A 19,915-nucleotide genomic window follows, 5' to 3' on the forward strand; every position below is an offset into this window, starting at 1 on the left:
ACCGAGTCCGTGCCGACCAATGATCCCCAGGCATGAACAATCCTACACACACACACACTAGGGACAAATTACATTTTCCAAGCCAATTAACCAACAAAGCTCCACGCCTTTGGAGTGTGGGACGAAACCGAATATCTCAGAGAAAACCCACCCGCTCACGGGGAGAGCATGCAAACTCCGTACAGGCAGCACCCGTAGTTGGGATCGAACCCGGGTCTCCGGCGCTGTACTGTACCGCTGCGCCACCGTGCTGCCCTGGGTGACATGGACTGAGGGGTACGTTAAGATAAACAGACTAGATCGTGTACGAGGGATGGGGATATTTGCTCCTGGATATGTTTCGTATTACTGGTTATTTTGTTCTGCATCTGGTTCATCCGGGAGTGCAATTTGAGATTGATTTAAGTCCCCAATTTAAAAGCAATGTGTGAAGCATGCAGAAACTGCAACCTATTCCATTATAAGAGGAGGCTTACAGAATTAGGCGTTCTTCCATTGGTGAAAAGAAGATTGAGAGAGAAGTGATTTAGGTCCTTAAAATGGTGAGCCTGGAGAGTGACAGGATGTTCAATTTAAAATGTGTTTGTGGAATGAAGGGGAAGTCCTAATATGGTCAAAGCCATCAGACTGCAGCTCAGAGGCAGTGTTTATCTCTAGAATAAAGCCGGCATTTCCGTTTCTCCAGCAGCGGTTCATAGAAACATAGAAAACAGGTGCAGGGGTAGGCCATCCAGCCCTTCGAGCCAGCACCGCCAGTCAAAATCAGGACCCCATTTCTGCATTCTCCCCTTATCCCTTGATTTTGTTAGCCCTGAGAACTAAATCTGTAACTTGCTCTTGAGTACATCAAGATATTCCCACCGTTGGTGGGGGAAAATCCATGGACATTGTAGAAACATAGAAAATAGGTGCAGGAGGAGGCCATTCGGCCCTTTGAGCCAGCACCGCCATTCATTGTGATTATGGCTGATCATCCCCAATCAGTACCCCGTTCCTAACTTCTCCCCATATCCCCTGACCCCGCTATTTTTAAGAGCCCTATCTAGCTCTCTCTTGAAAGCATCCAGATAACCTACCTCCACCGCCCTATGAGGCAGAGAATTCCACAGACTCACCACTCTGTGAGAAAAAGTGTTTCCTCCGTAATAAATGGCTTATTCCTTATTCTTAAACTGTGCCCCCTGGTTCTGGACTCCCCCAACATCGGGAACATGTTTCCTGCCTCTAGCGTGTCCAAGCCCTTAACAATCTTATATGTTTCAATGAGTTTCCCTCTCATCCTTCTAAACTCCAGAGCGTCCAAGCCCAGTTGCTCCATTCTCTCAGCATATGACAGTCCGGCCATCCCGGGAATTAACCTTGTAAACCTACGCTGGGCTCCCTCAGTAGCAAGAATGTCCTTCCTGAAATTAGGGGACCAAAACTGCACACAATACTCCAGGTGTGGTCTCAGCCGGAGAAAAGCCAAGAAGCTAATCTATTCGGCTTTGCTGCCATTGTTCTGCGATATCGTTCTCTAATTTTGTTTGCATTGTAGAAGATTTGTCCAAAAAACTGTAATAATCCTTCACGGTCCACCTGTCCAGGTATGGAAGTAAATAATAAACCAGCTCACCTTATCATTGCAGCTGAATAAATATTGGAAACATGCCCTTCCCCTGGTCACTGTCATGGAACGCATATGGTAATTACACTTTACGATATTTCCTGGATAATTTACCAATCAGTGGCACACCCACCCGCTTGCCAGATGGCAGCACCCATCTCCCAGATGTGGGTCCAACAGTCAAAAGCTCTCGCAGCAGATAAATTACTGCCCATAATTTTTTAATATATAATCCTCTACACGAAATAGTTAGCATCTCCTCGAGGCTATGGTTATTAAATCTCCCAGTGAACCCAATACTTCACTAAATGGCCCTAGTCTAGGAATACTGCTCAAGATTACAGGTTCTTGTGCGGGGAGATTTATATCACCAATCACGGAGTTCTTCTGCTGCTGTTAATCTTTTTCCCTTGTGTTTTTTTTTTAAATAACTTGCTCTAATTGCAGTTTTATCAAGTTCACGCAGAACAACATGTGATCCTTTCTTCTTCCCGCCCGCCCCACCCTGCATCTGTCTGCAGAAAGGTGTGGGCCCGAAAAGTTGCCTATTTCCCTCGCTCCATAGATGCTGCTGCACCCGCTGAGTTTCTCCAGCACTTTTGTCTACCTTCGATTTTCCAGCATCTGCAGTTCCTTCTTAAACAACATGTGAAGGGACAGGACCTTAGAATGTTTTCCCACAGAGAGTTGTTAGTCTGTGGAATTCTCTTCCTCAGAGGGCAGTGGAGACAGGTTCTCTGGATGCTTTCAAGAGAGAGCTAGATAGGGCTCTTAAACATAGCGGAGTCAGGGGATATGGGGAGAAGGTAGGAACGGGGTACTGATTGTGGATGATCAGCCATGAACACACTGAATGGCAGTGATGGCTCGACGGGCCGAATGGCCTACTCCTGCACCTATTGTTAGAATTTTAGTGGGCAGCATGGTGGTGCAGCAGTAGAGTTGCTGCCTCACAGCGCCAGGGACCTGGGTTCAATCCTGACTATGGGTACTGTCTGTACGGAGTTTGTACCTTCTCCCCGTGACTGCTTGGGTTTTCTCCGGGTGCTTCAGTTTCCTCCCACGCTCCATAGATGTGCAGGTTTGTAGGTTAAATGGCTTGGTATACATGTACAATTGTCATTGTGTGTGTGTGTGTGTGGGATAGTGTTAATGTGCAGTGATCATTGGTCTGCACAGACTCGGTGGGACGAAGGAGGGCCTGTTTCCACGCGAATTAAACTTGTTTAGTCCACAATAGACAGCACCCGTAGTCAGGATGGAACCTGTGTCCTTGCTGCTGTAATGCCCCTGTCCCACTTAGGAAACCTGAATGGAAACCTCTGGAGACTTTGCTCTCCACCCAAGGTTTCTGTGCAGTTCCCGGAGGTTCCTGGAGGTTTTTGTCAGTCTCCCTACCTGCTTCCACTACCTGCAACCTCCGGGAACCGCACAGAAACCTTGAGTGGGGTGCAAAGTCTCCAGAGGTTTCCGTTCAGGTTTCCTAAGTGGGACAGGGGCTTGTCCGAGGCAGCAACTCCACGGAACTGCTGCTCTGTTTTGATGGAACCCCAGTCCCATTCTAATTAGCCCAGTTCACCTGCCCCACTTCGCCCTTCCGTTTTCCCCTCGCTCCCCTTGCATGCTTCAGCACCTCCGACGGGTCGCTGCCTCGACCTCTCTCACGCACGCACGCGCTCCACTGCTGGGAAATTAAATTCCAGGCAGCAGTCGGGTTTTTTCTCCACGTTATGGATTTGAAAATTGATTTCTCACTCCCTGGAGTGAAGCGTGCTGACGCACCTCCCCGGGTCATCGCACGCAATTCGGGAAGTTCATCCAGGCGTGGATTACCTTCATGCCGAGATTCCTGCAGAAGTTTTTTTAATATAAATAATATTTTTATTAAAAGCATATACATATCATAATCAAAACACATTTTGTTTATCAGTTACATATTGTTAGTAGATGGGATTCCATCTATCAAAGTAATAGGGGTCCTCGTATATCAATTGAACATTAACACTGCTTCTATCTGTTTATTTTTTTTTATAGATAGGGAGAAAGGAGCAATAAAAACGATAAAAAAGAATGGAATAAATGACCAATAATACAACTTTGGAGATAGGTCTGTAGATTATAAAATGTAACTATCCATCTAATCCTGGGTTCAAGTTTCAGTCAGGCTTCCAATTTACCCTTTCAAAAAATCAATAAATGGAGACCATATTCTAGCAAATAATTCTTGTTTGTCAATTAAGACAAGTCTAGTTCTTTCCAATTGTTAAGTATCCGACATCTCCATAACCCACATTTTAATTGTGGGGGTTGTTGGATTTGTCCAAAATGATTCCTGCCACAGTTTGAGGAGCATTCTGTGCGGGAATTTGAGATCATCTTGTCCGAGGCGCAGCTAGCTGTCAAGGAATATCTGAAGCAAAAAAGCAATCTGCTGGAGGAGCACACCGAGTCAGGCAACATAGAGTCGGTCATACTGTGCGGAAACAGGCCATTCGGCCCAACTTGCCCATGCCGACCAACATGTCCCATCACTAGTCCCACCTGCCTGCGTTTGGCCCACATCCCTCCAAACCTGCCCTATCTTGCCAAGTGCATCTTAAACTTTGCGCTACTCCCTGCCTCAACTACCTCCTCCAACAGCTCGTTCCATACACCCACTGCCCTTTGTGTGAAAATATATTGCCCCTCTGCATCTGATTAAAATCTCCCCCCCTCTTAAAGCTGTATCCTCGAGTTTCCCTCTCTACTGACACTCAGTCTGAAAACGGGTCTCGACCCGAAACACCACCTATTCCTGTTCTCCAGAGATGCTGCCTGACCCGCTGAGTTACTCCAGCATTTTGTGCCTGCCTTCGGTTTAAACCAGCACCTGCAATTCCTCCCTATACATCTCGCCTCTCGGACTTTGCCTCCTTCTTCTAGATTTCTGGACCACAGGGAAAGGTTTGTAAAGTCACCCTGTTGACTCCCTCTTGATTTGAGAGCTCACTGTCAACCAGTGCAGGGCAAGCTACTTATGAAGCATAATCTGCCAGAAGACAGCTCTGTGTAAATTGCATTCTAGGTAGTAAATGGAATGAATCAAAGCCCTGCGTGGGGAGTTGGACATTGACTAATCTCTCCCATTTCTGAACACGATTTATGAAAGACCTAATCTAACATTTGCAGGCCATAAATTTGTAGACCGTTAACTCTCAGGAAGGGATTTTATACACAAACACAAACGTACACAGGAGAATATTCTAGGGTTTGAGAAGGCAAGACCCTGATAGTGGAGGAAAGAACTGCAGATGCTGGTTTAAACCGAAGCTAAACACAATAGACAATAGGAAATAGGCAACGTTTCGGTCCGAAACCCAAAGGGTTTCGGACCGAAACGTTGCCTATTTCCTTCGCTCCATAGATGCTGCCGCACCCGCTGAGTTTCTCCAGCACTTTTGTCTACCTTCGATTTTCCAGCATCTGCTGTTCTTTCTTGAACTTTTTTTCCATTCCCACCATTAGTGGGGGGAAAATCCATGGACATTGTAGAAACATAGAAACATAGACAATAGGTGCAGGAGTAGGTCATTTGGCCCATCGAACCAGCACCGCCATTCATTGCGATCATGGCTGATCATCCACAATCAGTACCCTGTTCCTGCCTTACTCAGCTGGAGTAACTCAGCGGGACAGGCAGCATCCCTGGAGAGAAGGAATGGGTGACGTTTTGGGTCTATCCGACCCTTCTTTGTCTGTCTTGTGAATAGAACAACTTGGCTGTTGAGGAGGACAGGGGAAAGGGGGAGAGAAGGGGGCATGGAGGAAAGGGGAGCAAGAGGGATGAGGAGGGGGAAAAGGAGATGTGTAGGAAGGAACTGCAGACGCTGGTTTAAACTGAAGATAGACACAAAAAGCTGGAGTAACTCAGCGGGACAGGCAGCGTCTCTGGAGAGAAGGAATGGGTCTATTCAACCCTATTCGTTCCATGCAAGTCAAGAATTTGAAGGCATATTCCATGTGATAAATGGGGTTGACGGTGATTGGCAGAGCAGTGGATTGAGAGCCGTGCTTGCCCCGAGTGGATCTATAGATGGGAGCTCCATAAAGTAATGTTTAAGAAGCATTTAGACAGGTACATGGGTAGGGACGGGTTTGAAGAGATATGGGCCACACGCAGGCAGGTGGGTCTAGTGTAGATGGGTCATGTCAGTTGGTGAGGGCAAGTTGGGCTGAAGGGCCTGTTTCCATACAGGCGTCACCCCGCTACATGTCGACACGTGACGCCTGTATGGTCGTGAGTAGTCGCCCAAAGAGTCGTACCTTTTTAGATATAGATATGCCATTTATTGTCACTATACATGTACAGTGAAACTGAAAGCTGCTCGTACTCAGTGCATACATACAATTTAGCACAAAAAACAAGAAACAGAAAAACAAAAACAGAAGGGAGAAGGGGGGGGGATAGGTGCACAATTCTGCGGCGCTATATACATATATACAGATGGAAGTCCGGGTGTTGGGCTGTGAAGTCAGTGCATGTGTGAATTTGAATTCAGAGTAGTTATAATTTTCGGAAAGCAACTATTTCTGAGTCTATTTTTCCTGGATTTGATGCACCTATAGCGCCTTCCAGAGGGCAGCAGGTCGAACAGTCCAAACGCAGGATGGGAGCTGTCTTTGATGATCTTCTTTGCCCTGCTAAGGCAGCGGGAGGTGTAGATATCCATCAGGGAGGGGAGAGGGCAGCCAATGATCCTCTGCGCTGTCCTAGTTACCCTCTGAAGCCTCTCCCTGTCTGCCATGGTGCAGCTGCCGTACCATGCTGTAATGCAGTATGTCAGCAGGCTCTCGATGGATGAGCGGTAGAAGGTCAGCAGCAGGTTAGACTCCAGGTTGTGCTTCCTGACGACCCTCAGGAAGCGCAACCTGGTCGCCGCTGGATTTTCAACATGTTGAAAATTTTCGGCGACCTGCCGCGACCATGACGTGTGCCGGCAAGTCGCCGAAAAAAAACACGTAAGTGGGACAGGCCCTTTAAGGAACCTCTTTATTCTGAGGCTGTGACCTCTGGTTCTATACTCTCCGAGTGGAAACATCCTCTCCACACCCACTCTATCCATTGTCCCAGGCTTCCTGTTCCCATCTCTGAGCTTCTGTCTGCATTGTCACTTCTGCCCTCGAAAAAAATCGTTTACATTTCCAGCATCACTTCTGGTAAAGATCCATCTCCTGAGCTGCCTGCGTGGTTTGTGTTATGACAACAGGGAAGCTTTGTCAATTCGGATTACAAAGCATTCTTGAATATATTGGAATCCATAATTGTGCTTATCATGCAAGGCATAGTGCAAGCCACTTGCCCAAATTATAATCATTCTATTACTGTCTAATGTACCAGATCTGCAGTCATTAATTTTACTGGGAATTTTAAGCACTCTGTGATTAGCGGGCTTTTATTCACGTGCAAGACTCTGGCCATGTGTGTACACTTTCCCTTCACTTCCCGTTGATTTATTGGGCTCCATCTACAGGAGTTCCTTCAGTGTCGACTTTCCTACTCGCGATCTCTCTGTGTGTATTTGTATACTTTAGAACGGCAGGGCCTTTGGGTGGTTCCTACAAGATGGCACCCAACCCAGGCCACTCTGTGTGTACGCTATTCGCAGAGGTGGATCTGCGATCACCCATTACAGTCGCCCCACTCTTTTAGACCATAGACAATAGGTGCAGGAGTAGGACATTCGGCCCTTCGAGTCAGCTCAGCCATTCAATGTGATCATTGCTGATCATCCCCAATCACTTCCCTGTTCCTGCCTTCTCCCCATATCCCCTGACTCTGCTGTTTTTAAGAGCCCTATCTAGCTCTCTCTTGCAAGCATCCAGAGAACCTGCCTCCACCGCCCTCTGAAGCAGAGAATTCCACAGACTCACCACTCTCTGTGAGAAAAAGTGTTTCCTCGTCTCCGATCTAAATGGCTTACTCCTTATTCTCAAACTGTGGCCCCTGGTTCTGGACTCCCCCAACATCGGGAACATGTTTCCTGCCTCTAGTGTGTCCAAGCCCTTAACAATCTTAAATGTTTCAATGAGATACCCTCTCATCCTTCTAAACTCCAGAGTGTACAAGCCCAGCTGCTCCACACTCTCAGCATACGACAGTCCCGCCATCCCAGGAATTAACCTTGTAAATCTCTACTCCTGCATCAGCATTTCTGACTTTTGCTCTTCTATAGTTTCAAGTTATTCCCTCTATCGTGTATCCGCATGCCGTGAACGGCTCGATTGTAATTGTGTGTTGTCTCTCCGCCGACTGGCTAGCATGCAACAAAAGCTTTTCACTGTACCTCGGTACACGTGACAATAAACTAAACTGAACTAGTTCCCCTGGACAAACTCAGTGACTCTGACACCCTTACACCACAGAATGTACCCGCAAACAAACAATCTGTGCTGATCTCAATCTATCCCTTCACGGGGCTGAAAGGAAAATAAATGTCTTGATAAATTCGGTCATAAGATCATCAGTGATAGGAGCCGAATTAGGCCTTTTGGCTCATCAAGTCTACTCCACCATTCAATCATGGCTGATCTATCTCGCCCTCCTAACCCCATTCTCCTGCCTTCTCCCCATAATGTCCAACACTCAAACTATCAAGAATCAAGCATAGATGCTGCTGCAAACTAGCTTTTTTGTGTAACCAAGAATCTATCTATCTCTGCCTTCAAAATATCCATTGACTTGTATGCTTGTCCCACTTGGCGATTTTTTTTAAGCAACTGCCGTCGACTGTCATAGTCGTAGCAGGTCGCCTAAAAGCCGGCGACAACCTAAATCATCCTGGCATCAACCTACGATAGCACCTACGTCAGGAGAAGTCAAGCTGCGCTCATTGGCGTCAAAACCACTGTCGCAAAAAAATGTTCAACATATTGAAAATTTAGCGGCGATCGGAAAGATGCTGCGACTTTTTGCGCGACTGAGGAGACTCCTCGCGGTGACTACCGGCGAACATGTGGCGACAAACTAGTCACCTGTAGTTGCCTAAGAAAATCGCCTAAGTGGGACAGGCCCATTAGCCTCCACCGCCTTCTGTGGCTAAGAATTCCACTCATTTTAATTTTAATTTGTTGACATTTTAAATAGTCACACATCTCATCACGTCACTGCACTAGGGCAGGGAGACCACGGCAATGCAGATTCTGTTTATGAAACTCTGCCCTTTCTATTAATGCTTTCCTGATGCTTTAAGCGAGCGTTTTCAAGATGCTTTGTCTAATGTGAAGTATAAAGGTTGTGGGTTCTGAGTGTTTTGTACAGTGCACTTGTCACAAATTCCTTTTCTTTCGTCTTTCCTTGCAAAACTATAATGGAACTTGGCAAGCCTTTGAAGCTGTGTGTGTATCATGGCTGCCCTTTCCGAGTGCTCGGGTACTTTGAAAGAAGCTTCTGTGTGTTTGAAGCCACATTAATGATGCAATGGCCACTCGTATCGCTGCTCCACATTACTTTGAATCTGAGCCTGATATTCCAGCGATCCCAACCATCTCCCTTCACCGTGTCTGCTTGAAATAATAACATCTTGGGGGAAACTGCTCACTGCTTGAGGTGAAATTAAACTGTCAGCATCCTTGGCTTTGTATTTGATCTCATTCTCACCTCCTGAACCATCCACATATCTACACACATCTACCAGTGCCTTTGCAACACCGCGTGCCTGTGTATCCACACCACCTCACATGCTGTTCACTTCTTTGCTGTCTCCAAGGTGCATTGTTCCGCCCACGTCCCACCTGGCTCCTGCCATGTCAACCAGCGTGGAAACAGGCCCTTCAGCCCAACTTGCCCATACCAGCCAACATGCCCCATTTACACTAGTCCAACCTGCCTGCGTTCGGCCCATGCCTCTATGTCCTCCCCCTCCCCCTTCCTCTCCCCCTCTACCACCCTTCCTCTCCCTCTCTAACTGCGCCTGTGAGTTGCGGGCTATGCATGAGTGGCTAGGGCGGGGGATGGGGGGAAAGGAGTGAATGAATAATAATATAATATCAAGGGGGGGGGGGGGGTTTAGTGTGTATGTGGAGGGGGGGGATGTTAGTGTGTGTGACGCCACCCCCCCCCCCCCCCCCCCCCCCCCCCCCCCACCGCAACCGTGCATTGGAGGGATGGGACCCAACAGGTCCCACTTAGTCTAGTATCTCTCTAAACCTGTCCTATCCATGCACCTGTCTAATTGCTTCTTACACATTGCGATAGTCCCTGACTCAATTGCCTCATCCGACAGCCCAATCCATGCACCCAACACCCTTATTAGTGAAAATGTTACCCCTTGGATTCCTATAAAATATCTCCCCCTTCACCTTAAACCTTTGTCCTCTGGTTCTCAATTCCCCTCCTCTGGGCAAGAGAGTCTGTACATCCACCCCATCTATTCCTCTGCCCAACATCCCCTCCTTATTGGTTCCACTTTGCACCCACCAGCGTCTGTCCCACCCCTCACTTGCAAGGTGTTCAGCTGTAATGTTGGTGAGGCAGCTTCTATGGAGCGAAGGAATAGGCGACGTTTCGGGTTGAGACCCTTCTTCAGACCTAATGGGATGTGCTAATGATCCCGTGGTCATGTTAAGGCTGTCTGCAGCATGGAAGGATAGCGTTGAGTTTAGTTTATTGTCATGTGTTCCGAGGCATTTTCTTGCGTGCCAACCAGCCAGCAGAAAGACAATATATGATTGTCATCAAGCCATCCACAGTGTACAGATATATGCTAAAGGGAATAACGTTTAGTGCAAGACAAAGTCCAATCGAAGATAGTCTGTGGGTCACCACTGAGGTAGGTGGGAGCTCAGGTCTGCTCTCTGGTTGAGGTAGGTAGAATGGTTCAGTTGCCTGATAACAGCTGGGAAGGAACTGCCCCTGAATCTGGAGGTAGACAAAAATGCTGGAGAAACTCAGCGGGTGTGGCAGCATCTATGGAGCGAAGGAATAGGTGACGTTTCGGGTCGAGACCCTTGCTCAGACTATTCTTCACCTTTTCCTTTGCTCTATAGATGCTGCCTCACCCGCTGAGTTTCTCCAGCACTTTTGTCTCCCTTCCAGCATCTATCTAAATGGCGTCAATTTGGGAAAAGGGGAAGTACAACGGGAACTGGGGATCTTTGCACATCAGTCTATGAAAGTAAACATGCAGATACAGCAGGCAGTGCAAAAAGCGAATGTCATGTTGGCCTTTATAATAAGAGGAATTGAATATAAGAGCAAAGAGGTCCTTCTGCAGTTCTACAGAGCCATAGTGAGACCACACCTGGAGTATTGTGTGCAGTTTTGGTCCCCTAATTTGAGGAAGGACATTCTTGCTATTCAGGTAGTGCAGCATAGGTTTACAATGTTAATTCCCGGGATGGCGGGATTGTCATATGCTGTGAGAATGGAGCAGCTGGGCTTGTACACTCTGGAGTTTAGAAGGATGAGAGGGAATCTCATTGAAACATATGATTGTTAAGGGCTTGGACACACTAGAGGTAGGAAACATGTTCCCGATGTTGGGGGAGTCCAGAACCAGTGGCCACAGTTTAAGAATGAGTAAGCCATTTAGAACGGAGACGAGGAAACACTTTTTCTCACTGAGAGTGGTGAGTCTGTGGAAATCTCTGCCTCAGAGGGCGGTGGAGACCGGTTCTCTAGATGCTTTCAAGAGAGAGCTAGATAGAGCTCTCAAAGATATCGGTCGGGGAATATGGGGAGAAGGCAGGAACGGGGTACTGATTCGGGATAATCATCCATGATCACATTGAATGGCGGTGCTGGCTCGAAGGGCCAAATGGCCTCCTCCTGCACCTATTGTCTATTGTCTTTGGTGGGGAACCTGAAGAAAGACTTCTATAATGTGCTTGAATCGCTTACATTGGCGATTCGAGCACTATAGTAGAACAGATAACTCTGAGTACCGCTACGCTTGTAGATGTGGACTCCATGACAGAAGCCCATTCAAAAAAACGCCTCGTATATTTGATTCCCAAAATGGCGCGAAAAAAATTACCCATGAGCCCATGACTGTACTACAGCTTTTTTGTCGAGTGGTCTATCGTGCTCCTCTAGAATCTTTGCTCTCTAGTAACCCTGGAAACGGGGCAGGCAGCAGGCTCGGGCAGGGCGCTCTTCGGCCTGGCGCCGTGAATCGCGGATGGCCATGGGAAGGGCACCTCTCATGGCGAGAGTTAGGAGGACAGACGCAGGAAGCTGGAGTAACTCAGCGTGTCAGGCAGCATCTGCGGAGAAAAGAGATGGGTGATGTTTTGGGTTGAGACCCGACCCAAAATGGCGCCTATTCCTTTTCTCCAGAGACGCTGTGTGACCCGCTGCGTCTGTCTTCCGTTTAAACCGTTCCTTCCTACACACGAGTTAGAAGGAGATGCAACTCATCGAACGGTAGCGGAGTTTAGTGCAGCTCTGCATGCGGCAGCAAGTAACAGTCAGACCTCCTGTGTAATGCGCGGGGGCACTGCACCCGGGCTGTTGCTAGCCCCCTAGAATGTGCACTGCTTGTAAATGCCTGAAGGCAGCCTGTAACATTGTGACTGCGGTACTCAGTATTATCTGTTATGCCCCAGTCAGCGACTAATAGACTAGTGCAGGCCACCGCCCTGGGGAAGGGTTTGCCACTTTACTGTTTGAGTTTGGCACTAGACTTCCCCGCCATGTAAACTGCTGTGGCTCTGCCCCACGAGCTTTTACCTGTTGTATCTCTTGCTGAGTACATTTTTCAGCTAGAAAGCAGTGGCTTTTCCCGCCCTGGGGGGGGGTGGGGACTCTGCACTCTGAGACGTGCCTGGGCTGCACGGCAGCTGAGGTTTTGCCTTGAACATTTTGTTTGCAAGAGAGCGGATCAGATTCCCATTAACACGCAGACAGGCTGCATCGCACAAACTCTGGGCCAACTAGGGGAAAGGCTGCCGGAGGATCGCTTGCCTCTGATAATTAAGGGGCTATTTCATATCGAGTTCTACAATCGCTCCCAGAGGCAATTGGAAGTGTTGGGTTTCCTTCGCAATTGTCACGTATACCGGGGGCGCAGTGAAAAGCTTTTGTTAGCTTGCTATCCGCTCAAAGAAAAGACTAAACTCGAATACAGTCAAACCATCCACAGAGCATAGTCAAAGGATAAAGGGTAAAATGTATAGTGCAAGATAAAGTCTGATGAAAGATAGGTCCAAGGTGAGAGTTCAGGACCACACTCTAGCTGATGAGAGGACGGCTGATAATAGCTGGAAGAAACTGTCCCTGAATCTGGAGGTGTGCGAATGCATCACAGCGTGAGGTGCAGGTGGACACGATGGAAGGGAGGTGGGATTACGTGATAGTCTGGGCTGCGTCCACAACTCTGCAATTTCTTGCGGTCTTGGATGGAGCTGTTCCCAAACCAAGCTGCGATGCATTCTGATTAAATGCTTTCCTCCTAAGTGTCTCTGTGCTGTTGAAGGGTGGGGTGTGGGAATCGGGAGACATTCGGTGTACTTTGCTTTCCTCTACCTACTCAGGTACGACCTGCCCCAGAAACTACTTTGGATTTGAGCTTGTTGCTCATGGCACAGCTGGACCTATCCATCCTTCCAGCACGTGGAAGAGTTTGTGTTATTGTCGGAACAAGTAGCTAAATCTGCAAAGTTATCAACTCCATGCTTATAATACTATTTAATAGTATTTCGACACTAGTGGGAGAGTCCAGCTCCAGAGGCCATCGCCTCAGAATAAAAGGATGTATCTTTAGAAAGATGAGGAGGAATCTCTTTAGTCAGAGGGTGGTGAATCTGTGGAATTAATTGCCAGAGAAGGTTGTAGAGGCCAAGTCAATGGATATTTTTAATTGATAAATGTGATTGATAAATTTGTGATTAGTGTGGGTGTTAGAGGTCATGGGGTTGTGAGGGAGAGATAGATCAGCCATGATTGAATGGCGGAGTAGACTTGATGGGCCGAATGGCCTAATTCTGCTCCTATCACATATGAACCCGAGGATGGAAGGTGGCTATTTGGCCCATTGGAACAACGCTAGTTTTCTGCAACCCAGCCATTCAGTCATTCCTCATCGACAACCTTCCAATCTTATCTCCCTCTTGACCAATCTCTTCTCCAAGGCTGCATTGTTTTGCTTCCACCCCTCGTCCAGGATGTAAACTCCACACATGGGGACTCCACTTTCAAACACCTCGCCTCTGGTTGCATCTTGTTTTACCAATCGAATTTTCACAGTTTCACCAATTGCAGCATGCTCTCCCTCCTGCATTTTGTCCAGATGGTTCATGGTTTTGAGGAGCTCAGCCCAAAACTAGGAAGGATCCAGGAAAGAGTGCGTATTGTCTTCAGCTTGCCGCCCCCCTGTGTCTTTCCCTTTTTTGATCCGAGTTAATTTAATCCTGCCTGCCATTAAAAGCGCATGGGAAGAAATTCCATTTTACTGTGAGTTTCACTGGGTTCTCTGCCAGCTGTGTCTGGTGTCATGCTACTCTGTGGATTAGGCACAGATTGTGGAGCGCCACTCTATAGTAACACGGGGGTGGACGCGGGGCTGTTGTGATGTTGCAAACTATCCCAAGGCCAAGGGAGTGATATCAAACACAATTCGACACCAAGGTAAAAGTCTAAACATGTAAAAAGGATCTGCGGGTGCTGGTTTACATCAAAGGCAGACACAAAATGCTGGAGTAACTCAGCAGGTCAGGCAGCATCTCTGGAGAAAAGGAATGGGCGACGTTTCGGGACGAGACCCTTCTTCAGACTTCGGGGTCAGGTTTTCAAGAAGGGTCTCGACCGGAAACATCCAGAGATGCTGCTTGACTCGCTGAGTTACTTCAGCACTTTGTTCACTTATATTGTGAATGGGTGGCTGGTAGGAAAATTATTTACGGGGTGTGTGTGTGTTTGTAAGAAAAGTCGAGCTACATGAATCTCTGGAACTCTCTGCCACAGAGGGTAGTTGAGGCCAGTTCATTGGCTATATTTAGAGGGAGTTAGATGTGGCCCTTGTGGCTAAGGGGATCAGGGGGTATGGAGAGAAGGCAGGTACGGGATACTGAGTTGGATGATCAGCCATGATCATATTGAATGGCGGTGCAGGCTCGAAGGGCCGAATGGCCTACTCCTGCACCTAATTTCTATGTTTCTATGGGTCGAGGTAATAGATTACAGGGACGTAAAATATTATCCATCTTTTAACTATTGGTTTTTGTGGCGTGCGTGATTGTGTGTGTGTGTGTGTGTGCGGTTTTGTGCGTGTGTGGTTTTGTGCGTTTGTGTGCGTTTTTTTGCGTGTACGTTTGTGTGCGTGTGCGTGTTTGTGCATGTGCGTGTTTGTGCATGTGCTTGTTTATGTTTGGGTGTGTGCGTGTTTGTGCGTATGCATGCTTGTGCGTGTGCGTGTGACTGCCCATGGACAAACCATATCAAGACCGCGGAGATTCACATTGCGGGCATTGTTAAGGACTGGTGTAGAGACAGGGACAGCCAACATTGACTGAGAAATAAATATTTTGGCTCAACTCTGCCCAACCCAGTAAATTTCCGTGAGATTTTGCACGTTGATTTCCAGCGTTTTACCTGGGTGATAATCGCGTGCCGCCCACAGGTGGAGGTGTGTCAGGCAGCGGTGGGACGAGTAGCGTTTAATGTAGTCAGGTGGGGCAGTGTAGACTGTTGATATCAGCCATCTCTCTCCCCTTCCCTCTGTCTCTCCCTTCCCTCCTCCCTTGTCACCGGCATCTTTCAAACCACGGGACTGACGCTGTCCCTTCCATCTGTCTTTTCCTACCTAGACTCCCCTCAACCCCTACCATCCAACAAAGTGGACAGAGCCATAGTGACCGAGGGTCGGGATGGCAGCAAGAGCGGAGTCAACATGACGATGATTGGAGCCATTGTGGGCGCTGGTGCGCTCCTCCTGTTGGTCGCCGTCATCATAGCGGTGGTGGTGGTGCGCAAACGGCAGCGGACCTTCAAGGGGGACTACAACACCAAGAAGCACGTCTTTGGCAACGGTTACGGCAAGGCGGGCGTGAGGCCACCCGGTCCCCAGCAGCTCCCCTACCCCGAGTCTGACGAGGACCACAAGCTCTCCTCCATGAACGTAAGTTACGAGAACGAGAGGAAAGTTGTCCGAGACGGCGCCGACTTCGACACGGACTCCAAGCGCCCGTACTTCACGGTGGACGAGAGCGACACGCAGGAGGAACTGGACGAGCAGACCCTGAGCTTCCAGTATCCGCCCGATCTGACAGAGGACATGGTCTCGCAGAACGACGGCTCCATCATTTCAAAGAAAGAGTGGTATGTCTAGAGTGGTCGAGCTGATATATGGGGCAAAATCAGAGTGTCCAAACTCTAGCCTGGGTGGTCCCCTGTAAAGAACTCTGCAACAGCTAAGGTCTTAACGATTACATTACTGTTTTTTTTATTTACATTTCATTCAACAACAACAAAAAAAAAAGTTCTAAAGACAATGATTTCATAAACGTGACTTGTATGTGCATCACTAATGAGGAGAGACCCACTCTTTGCCAGCTGGACTTGCTAAGAAAGCTGTTGCTTCACCACTAAACTCAACGGATAACTTGTGCTAAACACTGGAAAGTCAGGCAGGCACTCTGTGGCTGCATTACCTTAACCCTCATTATATTAGCCATTAATTTATAACCACTAACATGGACATGACTAAATAACTTGCTCTTGTCGACCAGCCAGTGGTAACTGAACATGGCGTGCAATTAGCGACGTATAAAACTCCACTCAGTGGAGGGGTTGTGGGGAAAACTGATGCTCACTAACTCTCCAGCTGGTAGCTTCTGCAACTGGACGTTCCATTAGCTGAAACCAGTCTCTAAAGGCCAAATTTCTTTAAATCGGACATAACTCTTAACACCATTCACAGTTCTGTTGGGCACCTTAAGTGACTTGTAAATTTTTTTTTTAAGGTCACAGAATTGTCAATTTTTTTTTCGAATTGCTTTGAAGCAAAATGAATTTGCCTGCAAGAAAAAAAAGTGAATTTCATTCATTCCCCTCCTGAATGGAGCCCCGGTCTGACATTCCTGCATGTGAGTTTGTGTTGCCTTAAGTGTCAAAATTGTGTCCCTTTTCGTGGAGCTACCATGGTGCAAGGAAGCGTTTCCTTTCACCAATCCTGACAAACCTCTGCAGCATTTTAAAAGACTGAGGTTCAATCGTTGAGTCTATCGATGCATGTTTCAAAGCTCTCTTGAACAAAATGTTTGATGTGCTCCATTTTGTCTAATGTCAGCTCTGTACTATAATGTATATTTCATCATATCACATTTATAATAGCACTTCGACATGTCCATCTCCAGTCTGGTTTGATGTAAATTAACCCCTAATGTTTTTGGGAAAACAAATATGTCTCTCCCTTTCCTTACGGTCCCCAATCAATTGACTCTCGATGGGGGTTGTTAGTGGAGGACAGGAGTGCAGTGTGAGGGATATGCAAATGTTAGTCAGATGGTTAGAATAGTGAAGGAATCATCTGCTTACTAATGATGTCCAAAATTGAAATGCGTTAGTTGGTCAAACGACGAGAGAGGGGAGGGGGGGGGAGTCAATCTTTCAACACAGGACCAGAGTCATTGTCCGTTCTGGACCCTCATGCTGGTCTGATCCAGGAGCGATTCGGATTAGTCTATTGTCACAAGCACCAGTGCAGTTGCTTATTCACACGAAGCGTGTGAACTGATCGGTCTACATACAATAACGTTGAACACAGCGATTAGTGCAATGCCAAGCCCAGACTGGTGCAAGGTTGCTGTGCAATCTGAGGTGGTGTCATAAATATATACAATGTTAAAGTGTACTGACTGAATGAGGTGCGAGTGTGCTGTAAGAACTGAGTGCCATCAGACAGCTGCAGATGTGCCAATTCTAGCCCAGCCAGCCTGTTCACCAAATAATGACTTACGACGTTCCAGTTTCGATCCTCCTTTCCCGTTTTAATTTGGTAAATAATTGCAGTCTGTCTGATTGTGGGCAGCAGGTCTGTGCTGCAGGCAGCGTTACACCTCCCACAGAATAACACATGGGCATTGTGCAGAGTAACAAACAACATCCCAGCCTAGCAAGATGCTATCAGGCAGCACAGCACTGCCTTTGTTCCACAATTGCTAATGCATTAAGTGTAACATTTGAAAACCGCCTACAAACGCGGTGGCAAAATTGTTATCGGTAAATTATAATTGTGACATTGTACTGCTCTGGCTTCGAGACTGTGTCTCCTCCAGCCCAAGGAACAAATCCCGATCTAGCCTTCAGCCTTCTGTAGACAGAAATGCATGCAAAGCAAAGGCAGCTTGCCTTGTGATGTTGAACGAGAGAGTGGTAGAGACAAGGGGACAATGCGAGCAGCTGCCGAAACAGAGGGGCAGTGCCACAGAGTGAGGGGGTAGAGAGACTACACTGCTACCAACCCTTGGGAGATACACGCATAAAACTTGACAAGGCTAGAGGGGTGTCGGTTTTATGGGGAGAAGGCAGGAGAATGGGGGTAGGAGGGTGAGATAGATCAGCCATGATTGAATGGCGGAGTAGACTTGATGGGCCGAATGGCCTAATTCTGCTCCCATCGCTTATGACATTTCAGTCCTGTACCCTTATCAAAATCATGTTGGAGCACTGAACTGTGTCTGTGTACTGGTCGCGTCACTGAGTTACTAAGCCAGCAAATGGTAATATTTGACAGTTTGAGAATGTCTTCTGCAAAAGACAAGGATCAGTAAATGTGCATGAAGCTCACTGATTGCAACACAATTGTCGCTGTTTCAACCACGTTCTTTTAAGAGAAGAATCGAGCCGGCCATCGCCTGCCTTTTATCCCCCAACTTGCCAGCACTGTCCTTATCTGTCCTTATCTGCCCACGGCTGCCAAATGTTTAAGAAACATTTACATAGGTACACAAGGATACAGGACAGGATGAGAAGGATATGGGCCAAACGCAGGCAGGTGGGACCAGTGTAGTTGGGACATGTCGGTCGGTGTGGGCAAGTTGGGCCTGTTTCTACACTGTATCACTCTATGACTCTATCCCAAAAAATTTGAAAAATTATGAAGCTAAGTAGGGCGATAAAAATCTCATTGGCGCTTTCAGTATTTAAATCATTCACAATGGCGAGGATCAATGCAATCTCGTTGGTGCTTGTACCAGAGATGTGCACACTGCTCCACTCTACACTGGGTAACGTACTTCCTCGAGGGGCAAGTCAGTGTTGTCTTCATCTGGGTCAACAATGGACACATGGCCCACTACATATCAAAGTCCACATTGTGCCCAGCATCCATCCCCTCTTCTACATTGGCAATATCTGCCTTGTTTACCATAAAATGGCAAACCAACTTGTTGCATCTGCAAGATAGACACAAAGTGCGGAGTAACTCAGCGGGACAGGCAGCATCTCTGGAGAGAAGGAATGGGTGATCTTTCGGGTCGAGACACTTCAGTGTGAGAATCTAGGACCAGAGGGCACAAGCCTCAGAATAAAAAGACCTACCTTTACAAAGGAGATGAGGAGGAATTTAGTTTGTCAGCGGGTGATGAATCTGGGGAATTCATTGCCATGGATGTCTGTTGAGGCCAAGTCATTGGGAGAGTGATAGATTCTTGATTGGTACGGGTGTCAGGGATTATGGGGTGAAGGCAGGAGAATGGGGTTGAGAGGGAAAGATAGATCAGCCATGATCGAATGTCGGATGAGACTAGAGGGGCAGAATGATCTAATTCTGCTCCCATGACTAATGAACCTATGGACATTCAGAGGGTGGTGAATCTTTGGAATTCTCTCTGCAGGGAGCTGTGGAGGTCACGGCACTGGGCTCATTCAAAACCTATCCGTAGGTTTCTAGAGGCACCAGAGGCCAGGCAGTTCCATTGGTGAGAGAGATTTGAATTAGTAATTATCTCTGACATTGCTAAAGCATTTGCTGATTTTCACTCGGTTCAAATTTTAATAGTTTTCCCCGAGGACCTTTTTCAAATCACTTTTGGCATTTTAAACCTCCTACACGTTTAGGAATTCGTACATAGCAGATTTATTTTGTGGCATTTAGCTGGGATATTGTTTGCGGGTTTAACTCTGGGCGTTGACAGGCAGAATGGTGCCGTGAGGCGTTGCAACTATCAACAGTCCATCCTCAGAAGCAAGTGGCTGTAGGTATGTGTTGGGCTTGAGGGTGGTTGGAACATCATGGTGACACTGAGCTGGCTGATGGTGGTCAGTCGGGTGCCTGAGGGAGAGGGTCTGATGTCAGGGGTTTAAATATCAGGGAGACAACAACATGGTAGCAC

The 19,915-nt window shown here is 47.5% G+C and overlaps 1 protein-coding gene across 3 annotated transcripts in view; it reads left to right on the plus strand.

Moving 5' to 3' along the window:
• nectin1b (nectin cell adhesion molecule 1b) overlaps window positions 1-19,915 on the plus strand; it is a 336,983-nt gene that overhangs the window by 152,557 nt on the left and 164,511 nt on the right. The window contains exon 6 of one of the 3 annotated variants that reach the window (XM_055660570.1): window positions 15,389-18,437. The exons of the other annotated variants lie outside the window; for them this stretch is intronic. Coding sequence (XP_055516545.1) covers window positions 15,389-15,909 — 521 coding nt within the window. The 3' untranslated portion in view covers window positions 15,910-18,437. Of the gene's footprint in view, window positions 1-15,388; window positions 18,438-19,915 lie in introns of those variants that run through there. 3 annotated transcript variants of the gene reach the window in all.

Source organism: Leucoraja erinacea, chromosome 32 (assembly GCF_028641065.1).
Source record: "Leucoraja erinacea ecotype New England chromosome 32, Leri_hhj_1, whole genome shotgun sequence".
Classification (NCBI taxonomy): Eukaryota; Metazoa; Chordata; class Chondrichthyes; order Rajiformes; family Rajidae; genus Leucoraja; species Leucoraja erinaceus.